This window comes from Medicago truncatula, chromosome 1 (genome assembly GCF_003473485.1).
Source record: "Medicago truncatula cultivar Jemalong A17 chromosome 1, MtrunA17r5.0-ANR, whole genome shotgun sequence".
Lineage (NCBI taxonomy): Eukaryota > Viridiplantae > Streptophyta > Magnoliopsida > Fabales > Fabaceae > Medicago > Medicago truncatula.
The window spans coordinates 4,984,373-5,005,241 of NC_053042.1; the positions used below are offsets into that span (position 1 = coordinate 4,984,373).

The 20,869-nt window shown below is 33.6% G+C and overlaps 2 protein-coding genes across 3 annotated transcripts; one reads left to right on the forward strand and one right to left on the reverse strand.

Annotated features, from left to right (window-relative positions):
• The first annotated feature begins 478 nt into the window (after positions 1 to 478).
• LOC25482046 (pre-mRNA-processing protein 40A) lies at positions 479 to 16,155 on the forward strand. Its single transcript, XM_024775324.2, has 27 exons — positions 479 to 793; positions 2,767 to 3,105; positions 3,207 to 3,392; positions 5,285 to 5,352; positions 5,511 to 5,580; positions 6,330 to 6,382; positions 6,504 to 6,561; positions 6,646 to 7,007; positions 7,118 to 7,184; positions 7,581 to 7,679; positions 7,795 to 7,863; positions 7,942 to 8,019; positions 8,157 to 8,243; positions 8,348 to 8,382; positions 8,483 to 8,588; positions 11,534 to 11,614; positions 11,715 to 11,807; positions 12,645 to 12,698; positions 12,778 to 12,894; positions 12,976 to 13,074; positions 13,535 to 13,582; positions 13,674 to 13,766; positions 14,443 to 14,550; positions 14,641 to 14,705; positions 14,814 to 14,916; positions 15,293 to 15,598; positions 15,695 to 16,155. Exons 1-27 carry the CDS (start codon positions 758 to 760, stop codon positions 15,833 to 15,835), a joined length of 3,021 nt encoding a protein of 1,006 aa, XP_024631092.1. The 5' UTR covers positions 479 to 757; the 3' UTR covers positions 15,836 to 16,155.
• A 68-nt stretch (positions 16,156 to 16,223) lies between these two features.
• LOC25482047 (uncharacterized) lies at positions 16,224 to 18,523 on the reverse strand. 2 transcript variants are annotated; one of them, XM_013610511.3, is made up of 3 exons: positions 17,982 to 18,523; positions 17,811 to 17,884; positions 16,224 to 17,031 (listed from the first exon to the last, which is right to left on the reverse strand). In XM_013610511.3, exons 1-3 carry the CDS (start codon positions 18,386 to 18,388, stop codon positions 16,511 to 16,513), a joined length of 1,002 nt encoding a protein of 333 aa, XP_013465965.1. In that variant the 5' UTR covers positions 18,389 to 18,523; the 3' UTR covers positions 16,224 to 16,510. The 2 variants fall into 2 exon arrangements, with proteins under 2 accessions (XP_013465965.1, XP_013465966.1); XM_013610512.3 differs by having other exon boundaries at positions 17,811 to 17,890.
• Positions 18,524 to 20,869: the final 2,346 nt, after the last annotated feature.

Genomic DNA, 20,869 nt, shown 5'->3' on the forward strand with positions numbered 1-20,869 from the left:
TTTTAAAGAAACCTTAGCCGTCAACCAGACCTAACTCATCGTTTCCCACCGCCGCTCAAATCGTTCATCTGTTGGTTATAAAAAGTTGTTTGAAAAATAGAGAACGTGAAAAAACAAAATATGAAATACAAAGATATATGAAATATTTTAGCGTGATGTACGTTGCTATATGCATGAAATATAAATTTATGAAAATATATTTTTTTATTCTATTTTCAAATAAACCGATCAACTGAGCCAATCTATACCGAACCATTCATATTTGTTTGGTTCGATTCATTTTTTAAAAAAGAGTGAAATCCAAACCAAACCGAACCAACGAAAAATTCATCAATTCATACATTTTTTTTTTAACTGAAAACCGATCCAAAGTGAACCGTTGCTCCCCTACATCCCATACTCAACCCTAGTCAATCTACTTTCAAAGCAAGGTAGATTAAACATGGTATATTGTTTTCTTTCTTTCTATAATTAGGTAATTGAAAAAAAAAATCAGAAAAATTCATCTCATTAAAAGAAAAAAATTAAAACCCTAAAACAAAGAAATCTCCATCAAATCAAAACCCTTGTTGTATCAGAAAACAAGTTAGATTGGAATTGCTTCAATCTCAACCCAAAATCTCGCCGGAATACGCCGTCGGACTTGAAGGAGTAAGCAACTCTTCTCTTCTTCGCTGGCTCGCTCGCTCGAGGACGCGATTTACATCTACGACGATAATCGATTCCGCGATTGTGTTCATTTCAGGAATTGTTTGTGATGGCGAATAATCCTCAACAACCTTCTTCTATTCAGGTATCAGCCTAATTCTTTCTCAATTCCTATTATTTGATGCAATAATCGTGTCTTAGTAACTTGCTTTGATTTATTGTGTATTAATTTTGATAATGTTGACACTAAATTTTCATTTCGGGAACTACTAGTAGCTTATATTGTCAATTTATGGCTGTTTGGATTGACTTATTTGTGCTTATCGACTCATAGAAGTACTTGTGAGACTCTTTGGGAGAATTTAATGAAAACAGGTTATGACATGTTCTTAGGTTGTTTTTAGCTTATTTTCATAAGCTACTCAAGATAGGTTATGGAAATAGTTTATGGCTAATACGATTTAGTTTATTCTATTATCTTTTATTATTGACATAGCTAAGACATAAGCACTTATGCTATAAGCTGCAAATTAAGCTGTTTATCCAAACATGGCTTTAGTCTATGTATGAACTACTTCTTTTTCAAAGTTGGTTCCTAAGACATAGCCGGAGTGTTAGTGGAGCAGTTAACGCAACCCAAACTGAGGGGGGGTTGGGTAGTACAACTGATTAGTGCTAAGGGTTGAAAGGGAGTTGGAGGATCTGAGTTTAAACTCTGGTGGAGGAAAAAATAACTAACTTAACAACTAATTACTAACAGTTGGCTATAAAAAAACACCACTCAAACTTCTCAAAGTGACGGAGGGACTAAGTAACCCGATTGGAGAATAGTTTAGGGACTGCTCAAAGTAATATAAAAGGTTTAGTGGCTGTTTAGTGATGAAGAGTATTTTGGTGATCGTTTACTAGGTTTCTATAGTATAGGGACTAATCTGGAGAGAGTGATAGTTCACGGGACCAAATTGACTGTTTATTCCTTATATTCCGCACTTGGCATCTATTTTAAAATGCAGAGTAATTTAGTGATTGTGTTGTAGGTTTCTATAATTTAGATGTCAATTTGGAGAGAGTGGCAGTTCAGGGATCAAATTAACGGTTTATTCTTTATATTCCGTATCTAATTAATCCGCTGAATGTGGTAACACGTGTGATGGCATCATATTATGTGCTGCTAATTCAGTTATTTCCACTTCTGTTGTCAGATTATGAACATTCATTTCTGTTAAATAATGCACGATGCGATGTGTAGTTTGAATCATAATATTGGGATATGTGCATGGGCTCAGAACATCACAAGTTTTCAATTGCTATTTGCTACTTATACAGAATGATTTGTATGTTATTCTTATATGTTACCACTTGCCACTTGATTTTGGAGCCCTTGTGCTGTCTTCCATCTTCCGAACATACTTCCTCATCATGTCATCCTTACACTTTGTTCTTTGTTGGTGCTCTCTCACCCAGGCCAATCTGTCCCAGTGTCCTCACTAAACTTGTCTGATCTTCTTTATCCACGACAAGGGACCTCAACCTTGTGTCTCAAGCACTCTGAAACACCCCTCAATCTATCAGCTCTAGTGCTCAGCCTTATCTATGAATTGTGGACCGACCGTTTTTTCCTTGTTTCATAACCACTATCAAATATTAAATAAGTATTGAAACAGTAATAATATTATAATACTAAGAAATGTGTTTATGTTATTAGCTTATTATACTACTACTAAATTAATTAGTCATATTTTTAACATTTCATGTTTTTTTATATTTTATTTTACAGCAGGATCTTATCCTTTAATCTTCCTTTCGATCTTAGGACACCATCCCCCCCCCCCCCCCCCGCCCGCTCTCTCCCCCACGTCTCCCCTCTATATATTGTTTATTTCTCTTTTGGCTTGACTGTTGGGTCCTCAAAAGTTTGGTTCTCCCTTGTTTACGCAACTGATTTCATTTTTCCTGTTCGTGTTATCTATTACTTTTTGGTAGGGAATTATGGCCTCATCTGACTCATGTAGCTAACTCTACTTCGTACGATAGTGCTTGGTGGCGGTTATTTTTATGTGCTATTAACTATTCTTGTACTTGAATATTTTGCAATCACTCACATCTTTTTATCTGCAGTTTCGGCCAGTCATTCATGCACAGCAAGGGCCAACATTTGTTCCCATGACTTCACAACAATTCGGACATGCAGGGCATGCCGTTCCTTCATCTAATGTCGGGATGCCTGCTATTCAAGGTCAGCAATTGCAGTATTCTCAACAAATGCAACAGTTGGCTCCAAGACAAATTCAGCCCGGTCATCCTGTTTCATCATCACAGGGTATACCTATGCCATATATTCAAACAAACAGGCCACTGACATCTGTTCCACAACATGCACAACAAGCTGTTCCTCACATAAACAATCATATGCCTGGCTTGCCTGTTTCAGGAGCACCTCCTCAATCTCTATACACTGTACGGGTTGCCTTACTTTTTGAAGTTTTTCCTCCTGTTGTAGATACCAGATTGTCTCTGAATCATGTATTACCTTTAACCCATCCTTTACAATTTTTCAGTTCACACCATCTTATGGTCAGCAGCAAGACAATGCTAATGCATTGCCCCAATACCAGCATCCACCTCAAATGCATGCACCTCCTGCCGGACAACCTTGGTTGTCCTCAGTACCAAAGAGTGCTGCAGCTGTAACGTCTGTACAACCGTCCGGAGTTCAATCATCTGGTACTGCATCAACTGATGCTGTAAGTGTTGTTCCCATACTTTTACATTTAAGCAGCTCTTGTTTATACAAACTGTAAATATATTCAAGTTTGTTTGCTATGAAGTAATGTGTTTTAAATGCTGGAGTTCCTTCTTTTCATAACTTTTAAATTATAATGCTACTTGATTTGATCATGGAATGAATATATTCCAATACAACGGCCAAGATGGCGATTCAGATTCGGAAGAAAGGAAGTGGCAGGGAACTTGGTCTGTTTACAGAGGCAAGCGGTGTTAAGCTAGTAAAAAGATGTTATTAACATTGAAATTTAAGTAGGGGAGGTTATTGTCTAGTTAAAATTAAGTAGGGGAGGTTAATGTCTTGTTAAAAATTTGAGGGGGTGTGAGTGACATTTTAACAAACCTCAAGGGAGGTTTGTGCAATTTTCCCTAGATATTTCCTTATGTAATCTCAATTTCAGTATTATTATAGTAATATCTCTATTGTTCAATTAAAATTTAAATATTTATTTTATAGTTATTTATTGTATTTTTATTGAAAGATATTTCCTTTTTAATCTCAATTTCAGTACTATATGTGATAATAATTGTGAGGAAAAATAACAGAAAGAAACTAGAACGTAAAGGCCCAAGATGCAGCTGAGAAGTTATATTTTAATAAAATCCCAAAATATCCCTACTTTGAGTTTTGGGTAAAAAAAAAAGAGAATTAAAAAATGAAATGATTTCACACTGCACTAACTAAAACTAGAGGGAGGGCTCCGGAGGGTTAGTGACTGAATCATTACGAGTGAATAGGGAGGAGGAGTTTTGAATGTGAGATCGGAGGGTATTTGACTGAAAAGAGATAGATTGGTTAGACATGTTTGGGTCAGAGGACTAAATTTGGTGAAAAGAGAGTTGCAGTCTGTGAGGATAGGGATAGGTGCGTGAGTGTGAGAGCTTGAGTTTCATAGATTGTGTTGCACAAAGAGAGGGTCGGTCTCTGCTACAGCCTACAGATGTTGCCTGAGTGAGGGAGTGAGAAGATAGGAAAAATTAGGGTTCACTTTGGTGAGCATTCGTAGTTTTTTTGTGAACCCCCAGCTTCATTGCATGTTTCAGGCTTAAATAAACATGGATCCCATGTTCTTGCAATTTTTCATGGTAATCTCATCATTATCCTACTTAGATGCGATCACACCTTGACCTGGGATCGAGCACAGTGAGGACAGATAAATTCCTAGTATAATTGCAATCGAACCATTGTTGTGAGATGACGAAGAACAGAGATTGCAGAGAATTGATTCAACATAGAGAGGACAGTGAAGTTAGATTATCAGGTATGCAGCCGCAGGTTGCCCAACTCAACTTAAGTGTTGTGGGTTCCCAACTCGTGGATGATTATTATACCAGTATATCGAGTTTCTTTAGTGATCTCACCAGAAAACTAGTATACAAGCAATTTTTGACAAGCTTGTAGTATCAATTAGTAGAGGTTACATAAAGTTATTTTTTCAATTATTTGTTTTGCCCAAGGGGTGTGAGGAAAGAATTGGTGACTGTAAAAGAATTGGTGACTTTGTTGTTAAGGTAGTCATGTCGTTTGAGGCAAATTCCACAAGAGTAGCTAATTGAATCTCAATAGGCCATTAATTTATTTTTTTGTAATACTTCATATTATATGTGATTCAACGTATTAAGCTTTTATATTTGACCTACTATTCCTTACAAAACCGGCTTAAAGGTGAGGGTTGCCACTCTTTAGATTTTTTTTTCAGGCCTTATCTATTTTCAATGTGAGAATTGAGTTTTTCCCAATATAATGAATTAAATTTATTGAATTGTGATGATATAATTGTGTTTTAATATTACCTTCGCTCAGATATTTGAGATGAAATAATTATTGGTTTTTTGTTCTGACAAATTTTAGGCAACTAATACCACTAGCAACAACTCTGCATCTGATTGGCAAGAGCATACTGCTGGTGATGGGAGAAGGTATTGGCTAATATAATTATATCTTTTTTTCCTAGAAAAAACAAAAATACCTTGTATGGTTTTTCAATTATTGTTGATGATTTAATAATCTACTTCTTTCACAATTTGCATTATTTTGAAGCGTAATGAAGTTTTTGTTATTTACTGAATTGAATCAGATATTACTACAACAAGAGTACAAGGCAATCTAGTTGGGAAAAACCTTTGGAGTTGATGTCACCTCTTGAGGTAAAATTTCATACTGTTGCTGTAATCTGATGTCATTTTTTATCATCTGTTGGACATGCTTTGAAAATGTTGTGTTCAATCCAACTGGTATCTAGTATGGATTTTGACCATTTCTACTATGTTTCCAATGATCATGAAAGGTTTATGGTGTGAATATCCTTTTATGTGCATGTACTTCCACTGATTTGTAGATATCATCCCAAGTCAGGAGAAATTTTAACAACTGCTCTATACGGTCACTGTGAAGGCTGGGGTTGCACTTTCTCAAGTCAGGCAATAGTTTGCTATTTATAATTTTTGTTTTTTAACCTAAAATGTGAGATTGGTTCTGCAATGCCATTAATTGATGGTTGGCTCCTTCCATTCTCGTTCCTTTAGTAATTTTATAGGGTGATCTAATTGGGTGTGTGTGTGTAAGATATACGGTGTGCTGTTGTGCATCTCTATATGTTTATTTTCATTTACCCAATAATTTTGAATGGCATTTTCCCACCTATTAGTTTCTTTTTTGCTTCACCCCTCTTATGAATGCAGTGTTTAAATATTTATGCACGCGGATTTTAAATTATTGTTTGTTGTATTATTCTTGTTAGTTTTGGCAATACTATAGTATATCATTAATTAACTCTCTAGGCATAGTATCTTTTCTTTATTAGCTTGCGGTTAATTATTACCTTGATATAATAATCTTTCGTGGGTGGTTTACTTCTTGCATTTTCAAAACACACTAATTCTGCTGGATGTGACAGAGGGCTGATGCATCAACTGTTTGGAAAGAGTTCACTTCTTCAGAGGGAAGAAAGTATGTTATGTCTAATTATTGTATAATATTATCTACAAAATGTATCATATCTTTTTTATGTACCCTTCCCGTGTCATTCATTAAATCAATTGTTTTAAGTTTTGACTGTGACTTGCTGCAGGTATTATTACAACAAGGTTACTCAGCAATCAGTATGGACAATACCAGAAGAACTCAAGGTATATGGTTAATAAACGGTGTTTGTAATTGTTTTCCATTATTTGGCCGACAATTTCTTACCTATTTGTAAAATTTCCGTTCAGTTGGCCCGTGAGCAGGCACATAAAACTATTAGCCAGGGAATGGTGTCAGAAACAAGTGATACATCCAATGCTGCTGCCTCCTCTGCTGCAACATCAACTCCACCAGCTAATGCTGCTAGCTCCAACACTTTGACACCTAATGGTCTTGCTTCAAGCCCATCTTCTGTTACACCAGTTGTTGCCACTGATAATCAACGACCAGTTTCTGGTTTATCAGTGGCCTCTGTTTCCCATTCTGTCGTTACTTCAAGCACCACAGGAGTTGAACCAAGCACCGTTGTAACTGTGAGCACTGCACCTACAGCAGTTGCAGGAAGCTTAGGAGTAGTAGCCAACTCACTTGATTCAAAAATTAATTCCATGTATAAAATTATGTTCTGCTAGTTAATTGTTTTCTTATGACTTCATTTCTCTCTTATATCTGGTTGTAGTTTTCAATGCTGACTTACTAATTTAAAATTTCCGGGTACAGTGTTGAAAATCAAGCAACTCATGATTCTACTTCTTCTGTCAATGGAACACCTCTTCAAGATATGGAGGTATTTTTTTTTTCGTTTATCATTTAGAATTATTGGAATTGTATCACTCTAAAAGTATGGTCTATTTGGAGATACCTGCTGTGTAGATATCCTAACATAAACATTCATGCACGCCTGTGAAAACAATTCAATTGATGAATAAGAAAAAATAAACACTAGAATAAAATTCTAATTGTAGTATCTTAATCCATTATTGTCCACTTTTGCAATCTTGGTTCAATCATATAATACTAGCGTAATCCTTTATATCTTGTCCAATCAAGAATCTTTTTTATTCTATTTACATATTGCTAGTAAAATCTGTTTTAGGATATTGTATTCTTATTTGAACCATATAGCCATGGATAAGGCTTTAATTGGTTGCTTATTATTCAAATTACCTTGCAACTCTTGTAGGAAGCCAAAAAAGGAGTTCCTGTGGTTGGACAAACTAATGTGACTCCTTCAGAGGAGAAAACCAATGATGGTGAAACTTTTGTATATGCAAATAAGCTGGTAAGTATTCTTTATGTCATGGATAATCTCCTCTATTAAAAAACTTGGTAGGTCCATATGTTATTATATTATTCTTCTCCATCATCTTTATTACCACTTTACTTTACTCTTTTAGGAAGCAAAAAATGCATTTAAAGCGCTTTTGGAATCTGTGAATGTTCATTCTGATTGGACGTGGGAACAGGTAAGACGAGGCACCTTCAGTTTTTCCATTCATTCTTGTGTTTCAAATGCTAATTGTCATATTTGAATTGTAATTTAGGCAATGAGAGAAATCATCAATGATAAAAGATATAATGCCCTGAAAACACTTGGTGAGCGAAAACAAGCTTTCAACGAGGTGAGAGTCAGGCCTCATATGGGACTATGCATATCCGACCTTACATCATATCCTTCATTTTGCATAAAGTGGACTATTTCAGCCGCATACCATTTTACCTGGCTTTTGATATTGAATCAATTTTATCATCCATTCAGTATTTGGGTCAAAGGAAGAAGCTAGAGGCTGAAGAAAGGCGCATAAAGCAGAAAAAAGCCCGCGAAGAATTCACAAAGATGTTAGAAGTATGTTGAACAGAATACCACATACATTTGTGCTTTTACTAGTCACTCATTGCTAAATAATTATTGTCTTCACTAGTTACTCATTACAAACATTCTTTTTTCAGGAGTGCAAGGAGCTAACATCATCCACAAGATGGAGGTATAATTTTGCATGTCTGATTAATGTGTTGTGTTTTCTTGTTCGTGTTAGGCTGAACTGATCCATCTTGAAATTTCTCATCAACGATTTACTGAATCAGCAAAGCTATAAGTATGCTTGAAAATGATGAACGATTCAATGCTGTTGAAAGAGTAAGAGATCGGGAAGATTTATTTGAAAGCTACATGGTGGAACTTGAGAGAAAGGTGATACTATTTTACTATGTTTTTACACATGAACCTTTTTGAGCATGACATATCATTTAGGTCTATTGTTGGTACCCAAGGAAGCTCCATAAACCTTTTTCTCGAGTAATATGTTAATGTTCTTACAATACTTGTCAGTTTGGGGAAGAATCTTGTTTTTATTTTGTTGGTGGGGGCAGGTGGGGAGCCTGTTAGCTCTTATAGTCTCATTTTAGCATTTACATTTTAGTTTGTAAAATACTTGAATATAATGAAGGGAGGAGTTGAAGTATCGCATTGGCTTGACTGAAATTTTTATTAAAATGCTTGTCCAAACAGTATTTAGCTTGACTATCTTATTTTGCAAAACCATTTTTTTGCTGTAAGTAAATGTGTTACAAGGAATTATATAAAAAAAGGTGTTTCAAGGGAGTTGTGATTTTTGTAATTTGTTCACATATTTATCAATGAAGGAAGGGAGCCTTCCATTTGATTTCTATTTTCCAAGATCCACGATTGTGGCTAATTTAATTTTCTGTTACATTGTAGGATAATACTAATGATCAATAATTTTACATATTTTTCTCACATTAATTTTCATAATTCTCCTCCTGCAACATCTTTGATAAAGCCACTTTGATTAGCTTGATAGGTCTGGGGGATCTTTGCCAGCAAGAATGATGGGAACCATAATTTTGTTGTGGATCATTTTGAGTTTTCTTCCAGTTTTTGTTTTTCTATTGAGGGTCAAATAGGATTGATGGGTATTCAAATTTCGGTTGGGAGTTGGTGAGTGATGAATATTAGAGTATAGCTATATGTAGGGCTGACTTGTCTTTATATTGGTCTTATGCCGACTTGTTGGGTCAGTTTTACTGCCACTAAGTTAGTTACAAAGTTAGTTGTCCGCCCAGCTTTGCTAACTATAGATATAAATATAATGAACTGATGCAGTCAGTTATTCCATTTTTGTAATAACAGAACCAGTTTATTCAGAATAAGCTCTATTTTTTCTCTAATCTTTGTTCTTTTTTCCCTAATTTATATTACTTCTTCACAAGCTGCCAAAGTTTATTGAACCTTTACTTTTAGGCTAGATTTTAGTGGGTATAGATGGACGGAACATTAGCTATTTCAGTGTGGCCATGTAGGTACATTTCATCAAATGTTGATACGAGGCTTGATTGTTCCCTTGGATGGAGATTATAATTCTCAGCTAGCAATGGGCAACCTTCTAAATTTGTGTCGAGTACTTGAAGTACATTGTTCACAATTGAAAAGTTGAATTTATAATGTAAACTTTATCGAAACATAAAGTTCTTCAATAACATTGCAAACAAATAATGTACATTATTTAGGCTAAAACTCAATGTCTAGGTGTTTCTACTTTCTTCCCCATCGAGCAGCAAGTCAACAACAATGAGCTCAACTTGCTCAACTATATTTTAAGTTATATATATATATATATATATATATATATATATATATATATATTATAGAGGACATATCAAGTGAGAGGACATCTTATAATGAGAGATGAGAGTGCTAAATTATAACCGTTAAATTAAATCTAACGGATTAGATCTTATTCCTTATACTGCACTTTGTCCACAAAATTTATCCTCGCATGTGTGTTTGGCTTCTCACTACCACTCTCTCTTCTCCCAACATCCCCTTTCTCTTCTTCTTCCCCTACTATTTTGTTTTCTTCTTTATATCCTAATCAACTGGAAAATTGGCCAAATTATACACAAATATTTATAGATCTAGGGCAAATACCCCACGCATCAATTTTTTTTTTTCCAATTTGAAAGATTCACCCTCTTGTCATACAGCTCATCTCCCTCAATTGTTTTCTCGTGGAATGAAATTTAAGAATTGAGATATAAGAGAAAACAAGAATTGAGATATAGATTGAAAAAGGGGTTTTAATTGAGAAAACAAGAATCTAGTTCCTAAATTGAAAAAGGGTTTTAATTGAGAGATATAGATTGAACAGAGATAACAAAAACTATAACAAGAATTTTAAAATATATTATATATATTTGCTGGAACAAGATATTTGAATTGATATAGCTTGTTGAGGGAAAGTACAGAGAAGAATCATAGAGAAGAAGAATCATGGAGAAAGTATTACGACACAGCAGAGAACGAGTGAGGAAGGAGAAGGTTCAGAAAAAAATCACCTGCTCTTTCTAAATTCGTGCAATTTTTAATCTGCACCGTACATTTTAATCCAATGGTCTTCTTTTATTCCTTTCACCCTCTCATTTGCATAGCTAGATTAATCTGACAGCCCAATCATAAGCCATACATGTAAACCAAAAACGAAGGTCATGGCCAAAATAAAATAAGCAGTAAATCATAATGGCAAAAGGAGTAGCTTCTCTGATGTTACATGGCATAATTCATGTCCTTATTGTTTTGTAGTCCAGGGTAGCTTTATTGCCATTATTCTTTCAATTGTTGAATGTTGGGAAATTGTCTAAAGTACTATAGCTCAAGATCTAAATTCTACCTCCCATTCAATTTATGTATTTGGGTTGGGGTGTGAATCAAGTGCAGGGAGAAGAATCATACTACTTTTTTGAGCTTCAACTTACTGTCCAAAACTATTTACTGGTTTTTGTGGCGGGATTTTGTGATATCAGTGTGTTGGCTAGTTAGTTTTTAATTCTGGGTTATGCATCTATTCCCCGAAGTTTCTATGGTGGCTGCTTATAAATGTTAATGGCTGACCACTTACTACTTGATCTGGGTTACTGTTTTCTGTTTATTCCAAAAGAGTGAACATCAGGGCAGCCTGGCACCACATATTGGGGTGGAAAATCCCTGTTTAGATTAAAACCTAATAATGAGCATTGGCCGATTTTAATTCAAGTTGCTCATTAAAATTAAATAGCTAAATTTTTCAATTAGTAATGCGTCAACATGTCCATTCTTACTATTATTTGTGTAAACTTTAGGAAAAGGAAAATGCTGCTGAGGAACACCGGCGGAATTTAGCAGAATATAGGAAATTTCTGGAGTCCTGTGATTTTGTGAAGGTACATTTAATTTTTTTTTTTCTTTCTGAAGAGGTGCCCTTCTGTTGTAGTTGTTGCTCTGTTCTTGAACCTTTTTCTTATTATTTCCATTTCATTTTAGGTGAATAGTCATTGGCGAAAAATCCAAGATCGGCTAGAGGATGATGATAGATACTCACTGCTTGAAAAAATTGACCGATTGCTTGTTTTCCAGGTAAATATGTTCTTTTAGTTGTTCCAGTTTTATTAATAGCGGATTGCAGAAAATAGCGGATCGTCAACAAAATGAACATGAGAAATAGTGGATAGCGTAGCTGGAAAATAGTGGAAGCTGCACACCTGTTGAAATAAATAATTATATATAAAATAAAGCATGTTGCACACAAATAAAAACTACATAACCAGAAATTTAAAAAGTGACTGAAATAAAACTCAATCTCAATAGTTCAAACAACTAATAAAGCATGATGCATTGTTGGAGAAAGCCAGAAAGATTAATTAAAAATGGTTTAAAGCTCTATAAAATATGAAGTGAAGTATGAAGTGATGAGAGAAGATGGAGAGGCAGTTTAGTGACGAGAGGTTACCTTATCTGGGTTGTGGATTTTAGGGGTTATATAAGACCCAATCTCATCACCGACTCAGCATTATTTTATCTTTGATGTTATTAAAAATTTAATGTTATCATTATGGAAAAAAAGCATAAAAAACAATAACTTCCAATATGTAAGCAATAACCACTATCGCAAATATGCAAAAAGTCACCATTATTGCAGTGGTAGCGGAATTGCAATAGTGTATCAGCTTTTGTTGCGGTTGCTCCAAATTCCGATGTGTAATAGCGGTATAGCAGCGCTATGGTGCTTATTTAATAACACTGAGTTGTTTGTTATTGGAAAATATTCAAATCCAACATTGGCTAGAGATATTGCCTATTTAGAGCTTATAAAAGGCAATTCTCAACTTACAAGTCGATTTAGTGGGCTTGAGTTTCACCTAAAACCCAATAGTCATGTATGAGGGTTCTATGTACTGATATTAACTTTGGCAGGACTATATTCGTGACTTGGAGAAGGAGGAAGAGGAACAAAAAAGGATACAAAAGGTAGAACATAAGTGTATGATTATCCGTTGTTTTTCAAGTCAAATTTGTTTGTGTATTCATTTTAATGGGTATGATATAGGAACGAGTCCGTCGGGGTGAAAGGAAAAACCGTGATGCATTTCGCAAGTTGCTAGAAGAACATATTGCTGATGGAGTTCTTACTGCCAAAACACAGTGGCGAGATTATTGCTTGAAGGTAGTAAAATATTTAGTTGGTCACAATGAAAGCTGGCAAAAAATATGGAAGGAGTCATTTTTTATGCTTTCTATTTTGTAGGTCAAAGAGTTGCCTCAATATCAGGCTGTTGCATCAAATACATCTGGTTCTACTCCAAAAGATTTATTTGAGGATGTCTTTGAAAATCTTGAAAAGCAGGTAATCAAAATTCTGCTGCAAATGAGTTTGTTATACATGTCTATCGCAGCTGAAATCTAGAATGATATCATTATGCTCTATGTAAGTAAGTTGCTGGCTTACTGTTTTTCGGAACAACCTTTGATCACCAACACACACTCTCTGGAGTTTCATCCTGTTCTGGCTTTGTCCTATTTTCTTCTGAATCATGATGAGTTGCTCAATAGACAAACAGCAAGAAAGCAATTCCACATATTTGCATTTAATTTATCACTGTTAGTTGACTTGGTTTCAACTTATTTAGAATTTCAAGAAAACAAGTCTGCTGTTGTATCTTGCATTTGTATCTTGATTGGATATTTCTTGTGTGATCCAGAGTGATTTAGTGATGTGCTAGATTTTTAGTATCAGATTCTCCTCTAGTGATATAATTAAGTTATAATGGCTTCTGATTTCTATTTTTAACATGACTTGTTGATAGTATCATGAAGACAAGACACTCATAAAAGATATACTTAAGTCGGGCAAGGTAGGCCTCAGAAAGATCTTCCTTGTGTTTTATCTGTAGCTTATGTTTAATGACACTCCGCTAACCCCAGCCTCCCTTCCCATTCGAGTAGATCACCGTAGCGACTACATCAGTATTTGAGGACTTCAAGTCTGCTGTATCAGAAGAAGCTACTTGCAAAACAATATCGGAGATCAATTTGAAGGTAATGAATTTCGGTTGTTATCTATCCATTTCAATTCCTTTTTTGGCTCCTGAAACATATACCTGTTTATTTTTTAGAGTAGTCGTACTTGTGACCGAAGAGCTCAATATCAGTTTCACTCTTGTTTTCTTGACATTTATCATAAGGCAAAACAATGCAGGGCGATTATTACTAGTTTTGACGTTTCTAATTAGCTTTCACAGTAACAAAAAATTGAAATCTGCCATTTATTTAGTTCAGATAATATATGCCAAGAAAGAAGAAGTGAAGAATAAGTGCATTATTTTAGACTTCTCTTGGTTCATTTTGGCTATAATTGCTGAGGCATATTTTACATGTTATTGATGTAAAGTTAAATCTATTATAGAACATTTGATCAATAGTTAGTTATGATTGTTGTTTTTGAAACTTCTATGTGATACTCCCTCCGTCCCATAATATGTGAGCCTTTTGTTCATTTCACACATATTAAGAGAAATGTATAAGAGGGAGGGAGGGAGGGAGGGAGTTATTTTCTCATTCTATCAATCGTTGTATTTGTCTCCATGAAATCTCTTGTGCATGTTGGAACAAATATCTCTTTGAAGAGGTTGTCAGTCAGTTGGCCTATTTAATATTGTTTATTTCTTTGCAAAATGGATTATCAGAATTTGATACTTTGTTTTTCCTTTTAAAGCTTTTATTTGAAGAGTTATTAGAGAGAGCTAAGGAGAAGGAGGAGAAAGAAGCTAAGAAACGCCAACGCCTTGCTGATGACTTTACTAACTTGTTATATACACTCAAGGTAGATGAAGACTCTACCATGATCTGATTCATATTTCACAGTTTTTGGCTAAATGGTTCGCTATAAACATAATAAAACATATTTCTGTAGGATATTATTACTTCTTCAACATGGGAGGAATGCAAGGCACTTTTTGAGGACACACAAGAATACATGTATATTTATTATTTTGTTTTTATTCTATGGAGCAGTTGTATCTCGTAATGTCTCCATGATCTAAAATTTGTTGATTGATGTTTTCTGCCCTGCACTTCCTTATATAGTTCAATTGGGAATGAAAGCTATAGCAAAGAAATTTTTGAGGAATACATTACATACTTGAAGGAAAAAGCTAAAGAGAAGGAACGTAAGCGTGAAGAAGAAAAGGTGCATACTTTGTTTGTTTCGCCTTTTGGTTTTGTTCACAACATCTATATGTTTGATCTGCTGCAATTTTTTAGTTTTATTGCCAATTGCAATGGATTAGTTAGTTTTGACATGCAAATCTGTATATTTTTTTAGTTTTTAGTTTTTGTTGTTGATATTATGTTTCCTTTCAGGTTCATACTTCTTACTATGTATCTATTCCAAAACAAACTCAGTGGAGTGAATGAGTTGGCATGCATTGTAACTTGTTGTCTAGTGTAGCTTAGAGATTAGGTTCCTGTACAGGTTGTGTAACGTGCATGACCAGGAATATTTACCTGCATTTGGTTTACCCTTATCTGGGGTCAATATCTGATTTTATAAATATTTTTTGCAGGCCAAAAAAGAGAAAGAAAGAGAAGAGAAAGAAAAACGTAAAGAGAAGGAGAAAAAAGAGAAGGAAAGAGAACGTGAGAAAGAAAAATCAAAAGAACGACATAAGAAAGATGAATCAGATAGTGATAATCAAGACATGACTGACGGCCATGGTTATAGAGAGGAGAAGAAAAAAGAAAAGGATAAAGAGAGAAAACATCGAAGAAGGCATCAGAGCAGTATGGATGATGTGGATTCTGAAAAAGATGAGAAGGAAGAGTCTAGAAAATCGCGAAGACATGGAAGTGACCGCAAGAAGTCTAGGAAGGTATGGAATGGAAGTTTCTGCATCTTTTTTTAGTAAAATATTGATTAGAAGTTTTGCAATTTAGAATAGGTATCTGAAAGAACTAATTTCTTGCAGCATGCAAACTCTCCTGAGTCAGACAATGAAAGTAGGCATAAAAGACACAAGAGGGACCACGGTGACGGTTCGAGGAGAAGTGGATGGAATGAGGAGCTTGAAGATGGGGAGCTTGGTGATGATGCAGTTGCAGAGGTTTAGTACTTTGTCCCTAACCTTTTTGCAATGATGAGATAAAGAACTTCACCTGCATCTTTTGGAGAATATTGACTTTCACTTCACTGTCCAACAATCCTTCTACTTTTCATGTACACCTGTGAATTTAGGATCATGTAAAAATGAATATTTTGGTTCTCATTATAGATTTATCAATTCTATGTACACTCTTTATAGCAAGAGTAATGTGGGCCACATATCTTCAAATTTGATTGACATATCATAAGCTTAAATTTATGCACTCAATATTTGCATACAATGTTCCAGCAAATGCAGAATCTGATACTGATGCCATTTGACCAGAACTAAAATTTATTTTCAACGTCATTCACTTGTTTATCCTTGAACGAGTAGCTCAATATACGAGTTGAGATAGCGAAAAAGTATTATTTAAGATTCTAAGATTCGAATTTGATCTCGTGACTAACAACAAATCATCCTCTTAAAATGTTACTCACTAATACCTTACCTGCCTTATTTTTATTTTTATTTTAACTATTAGATTTGTTATTTGAGGGCTCGTACAATGATTGTTGTCATGAAAAAAAAAAATAATCGATATGTATGACTGAAAGCTAAAGTCAACTCTGCTTTTAGATGCATACATATTTACGTATGTAATCCAGCAAGGAAAAAACTAAAGAGCATATAATGTTGAAATTAAGGAGGTGCCATAGTTCCAATAATTTCTGATACAATTTCGTTGTTGATAATATCCAAAATTGAATCGGTGATCTCAAAACTAATGTCCTTGACTTGTGATTCAAACTTGCTCCATTCCATAATTGAATCCAAGTAATCAATAGCCAATAACGACATTAAACCATCTTCACTATGTTGTCCCCATTCTCTTGTCCCTTGACAAGTGAGCTTCTCAAGCTCTATAGGCCCCATGGATTGTCTGCAAACTTGCTTTCTGTCCTCTTTGGTTGGAAGGGTTATGGTAATATCTCTAACACAATCAAATAGGAGCTTCTTTATCTTGTGTGATAACCTTTTGGATTTTAATACTTGGGAAAGATGAGGCTGGGGAAGATACTCATGCAACTCATTAGTACAGTTCTCTTTCTTTATCGACACACCAAGTAAATTTAATATGGCATCTACTGATAATAGCGAGTCGTTTGTGATTTTCTTAGGCATCTTTATTCTCTGTTGCATTCCCTCAACATCTTTGTTCTCTGTTTCACAAGCACAAAAACACTATTGCGTCCTTGTTCAATCATAAAACCAAAAGCCTAAATAACCATAGATTTAATTCAAAAAACATATTTTTGATCCTTGTTGTTTTAGATTTAGTCTCACTGTCTCATGTATTTGTATATGTCGAATTCAGTCTATATGATATGTGATCATTGGATTTTAGTCTTTCAAATAAGGACTATTCAAAGAATAATACCAACATAACAAATATTATCGCGACTAAAATTGAATCAACTACAACTAAAAACAAAGTTTTCTATGTTCTAAAAACTAAAACCAACAATTCTTGTGTGTTTGGATAAGACTTTTTTTTTTTTTTTTTTTTAAATAATTTAATTCTAGTGGATAATTTAATTTCTTCTATGTAAATTCTTCTGTGTTTGGAGGAATTTTTAAATTAAAAGGTTTTATGAAGTATTTCATCAAAGTCAAATTTAGAGAATTTCAAATATCACCTAAAAACTAAGAATTTGAAATTCTTTGAAGAAAAAACTAAGAATTTGAAATTCTTTCCTTACTCTCTACAATTTGAATCTCAAATTGATTGTTATAATTCTTTCAAATTTTGCTAATTAGTCCCAATCAATTAATTTATTTTTTGCAAATTGGTCCATATAAATTTTCAAGTTTGGTAAATTATTCCCTAAATTGTAAAATTCTGCATATTGATCCCTACTTTTCATATTTTGAGTTGGTTTACAAATATTTTAAATTTCATATAAATAGTTCAACAAAGTTTAAAAATGAAGAACTTTACCATTAGGAGCTCTACTTAGAGGTATCTTTGCAAGTGATTGAGACCTGCCTTCCATGCATCTTTGCCTCTGCCACCTATTGCTAGCAAGAGCAACACGACCAATTAATGTTTCTTTCTAACAATGGAACATTTGAAGTTAATTAACTAAATGTGTAAAATTTTAGGTCTTACCTCATAGTATATTCCTTGCAAGTTTGGTGAATATGAGAAGAAAATAAGTGATGATCTCTATGTGATGATATGGAAGTTCCTTCTTCATCAACATTTGAGCAAGAATTGGACATAGTAGAGTTACTAGCTGATGAAAACTCAACATTGCAACCTGCATGTTTTTTTCTTTGTTCATAGTCCCTAGTAGTTGGTAGAGTATTACTTTGGCTTTGGAAAGCTAGCTTGTTAATTATAAATATTAGAGCTTTGGAAAATGGTAATAAAACCTTTCTCTTTCTCTTTTTGTTTAAGCTCAAACTTTTTGAGTACCCTCTTTCTAGAAGATATAGCTCTAGCATGAAAGGTTCTTGTTTCTCATTTAGAAATTCTCCTAGTCTTTTTTGGGGTTCGGCTAAGTGTGTAGCCATTTGAATTGATGAAACTATGTTGAAGGGTTAGGAATTCCAAATAGAAGATGTAGTAGTTAAAATAGATGATAGATATAGGACAACATATCTGAAAGCAGCCATAAAGGATGCTTTGGAAATTTATGACCTCATTTTTTATAGAATACAAACTCTAAAAATTGAAAAAACACCCTTCTTATAATTTAAATACTAACCACTCAATGCAACCTTTTTCTTTTCTTTTACTATTATGGTAGTTTACCAAATAAGTATAGTAGATGGTAAAGCTTGATTAGATGTTACTGTCGTTACATGGTTATTAAATTCATTTTGATATTTGTATGATGCAAGGCTATATTTTAAATTAAAGTTGTTGGCTTCCTAGTTCGTAAATTATGTTTTATTTTTTGACTGTAGTTCCTACATTATGGAAACATATAGGTCTTATAGTTTTCATGTAATATAATATCAATTATATTATATTGACAATCAAGGTTGTCACCACACCGAATGTATATATGGTAGATGCTATTTTTCCAACTTTTCCTACACCTTGGGATGGGGGTTTTAGAGACAAAGAGTGTACATGGCACACAAGAAATAGTATAAGTTGGGTTGCATTTTTTGATCGTACATGTATTACTCCTCGTATAATATATACGAAGGCAACGACGAATAGAGATTTTGAGCGAAGTGATTTGTTACTTACCTAATAGTACCTATATATCAGAAGACATATGATAACTGTATATTACTAATCAATATAGAGATAATATAAGAAATATGAGAGCAAATATCTCTACACTCTACTTGAATTTGTAGGATTAGATCAACTAAATGAGTCTTTTTTTTAAGTTTTACAAGAGATCCTAAGTTTGAATTCGGTTACGTGAATCAACAATGATAAATTTACCACGCATAGAATATCAAATTTACACAAAAAATTATAATTTAGAATGATATATGTAATTACAAAATATAATCAAGTTCGGTCGTCTTTCTAGATCTACTATTGAATATATTATTGAAACTATTCAATTTCAAATTTATTTTTGATATTACCAATTTAATATCATTTTAGTCCCTAAAATTATTATTTTTGAAGAAATCAAAATGAGATATATTAACAATGGCGATGAGAGCTCCCTAGTACAAGTTGTATTAGAGAGGCCATCCCAAAAGCAAGCTGTCTTACAAAGTATGTATAAGATAAAAAGGTCAGTCAAGACCCAAACACAATAAGGAATCCGAACACCATAGAACCGTACATAAATGTGGCAATATTAACTTTAGTCCATAAAATTATTAACAGAAGAGCGAATCTTACAAACATTTTATTTTACATAAGGCACTATAAAGATCTAACCCTATAATTTCAAACACCAAATTAATTATATTTTTTTGAAAGATAGTTAATTTCTTCATGTGCGAGTTGTGAGTTAGTTTAGATTTGGTTGTCAGCCAATTGTACAATTGTACAGTCGGGTTGTTGAATTTTATTTTAACTCTCATGTTCAATAAATAATATGGGACCAACCCAAATAATCTATGTACCTTTCCTATCTGCTTTCACAATTTTGATTGGTTGATCTAAGATTTTACTTCAATGAAATTTTTTGATTAGTTGCTACACATGTATATTGTCTTAGTCTTCCACTAAATGTACAAAAAATAAGATTTTTATTGATTAGTGATAAACAAAAAAACAGCTTTCAAAGTTGAAAGTTAATCTATTTTTGTTTCTCAACATCCCATGTGACCTTTCAATTTTTCAAAATATGTAAAATGACATTTTTAAACTTGTACCAACAAATAAATGTCATTTTTAATCAAACAGTTATGAGTCTTATGACTTATGGTCGGGAATAAAAATGTAATATACGAAAAAAAATCTCTATAATATAAATTTTTACATGATGAAATTTACCTTTTTCACAAGAACAAAAAATAGGATTTTTATTGGGTCATATATAGAAGATAGTAGAGTTTTAAATTTTTCCTGATGGACGTAAAATTCATTTAACAATGCAGAACCAATTTATGAAAATCATCGGTGTAAACAAATTTTATGCAGTTGATCAATCAAAAAAATGAAATTATTAAAATTATATTATAATCACACTTCTAAAATTACATATCTATTGGTTGTGTGTTGATAGTACAAAACTTTTTTTTTGATAACGAGGGTACATGAAAATTAAACTCTACTAACAATAATACTTTTTTGAAAAAAAAATGTTAGAATTTTAAAGAAAATGTGTTCCTATCATTGCTTTAATTTCAATTGCGTATTGATATGGGTTTAGTTATTTATTACAAAAAAGTTCAAAAATCATAAATGGACTTTGTTTGATTAAAAGTGGTACCAGGAACAAATGGTATCAACTTTGAAGATAGATACAGCCACTAATTTTGTATTATCTGCCTACAAACATTAACCTAATCATAGACTTTTCCCTCTACCATAACCTATGATTATTGTCACTTTGCTTTATATAGGTC

Coding starts and splice junctions, on each gene's coding strand:
- LOC25482046 (XM_024775324.2), top strand. CDS start 758: ATGGCGAATAATCCTCAACAACCTTCTTCTATTCAG. Junction 3,106..3,206: donor CTCCTCAATCTCTATACACT/GTACGGGTTGCC, acceptor ACAATTTTTCAG/TTCACACCATCTTATGGTCA. Junction 5,581..6,329: donor AGTTGATGTCACCTCTTGAG/GTAAAATTTCAT, acceptor TGGATGTGACAG/AGGGCTGATGCATCAACTGT.
- LOC25482047 (XM_013610512.3), bottom strand. CDS start 18,388: ATGGCTACACACTTAGCCGAACCCCAAAAAAGACTAGGAGAATTTCTA. Junction 17,891..17,981: donor TGCAAGGAATATACTATGAG/GTAAGACCTAAA, acceptor TGCTCTTGCTAG/CAATAGGTGGCAGAGGCAAA. Junction 17,032..17,810: donor TCTAAGTAGAGCTCCTAATG/GTAAAGTTCTTC, acceptor CTTGTGAAACAG/AGAACAAAGATGTTGAGGGA.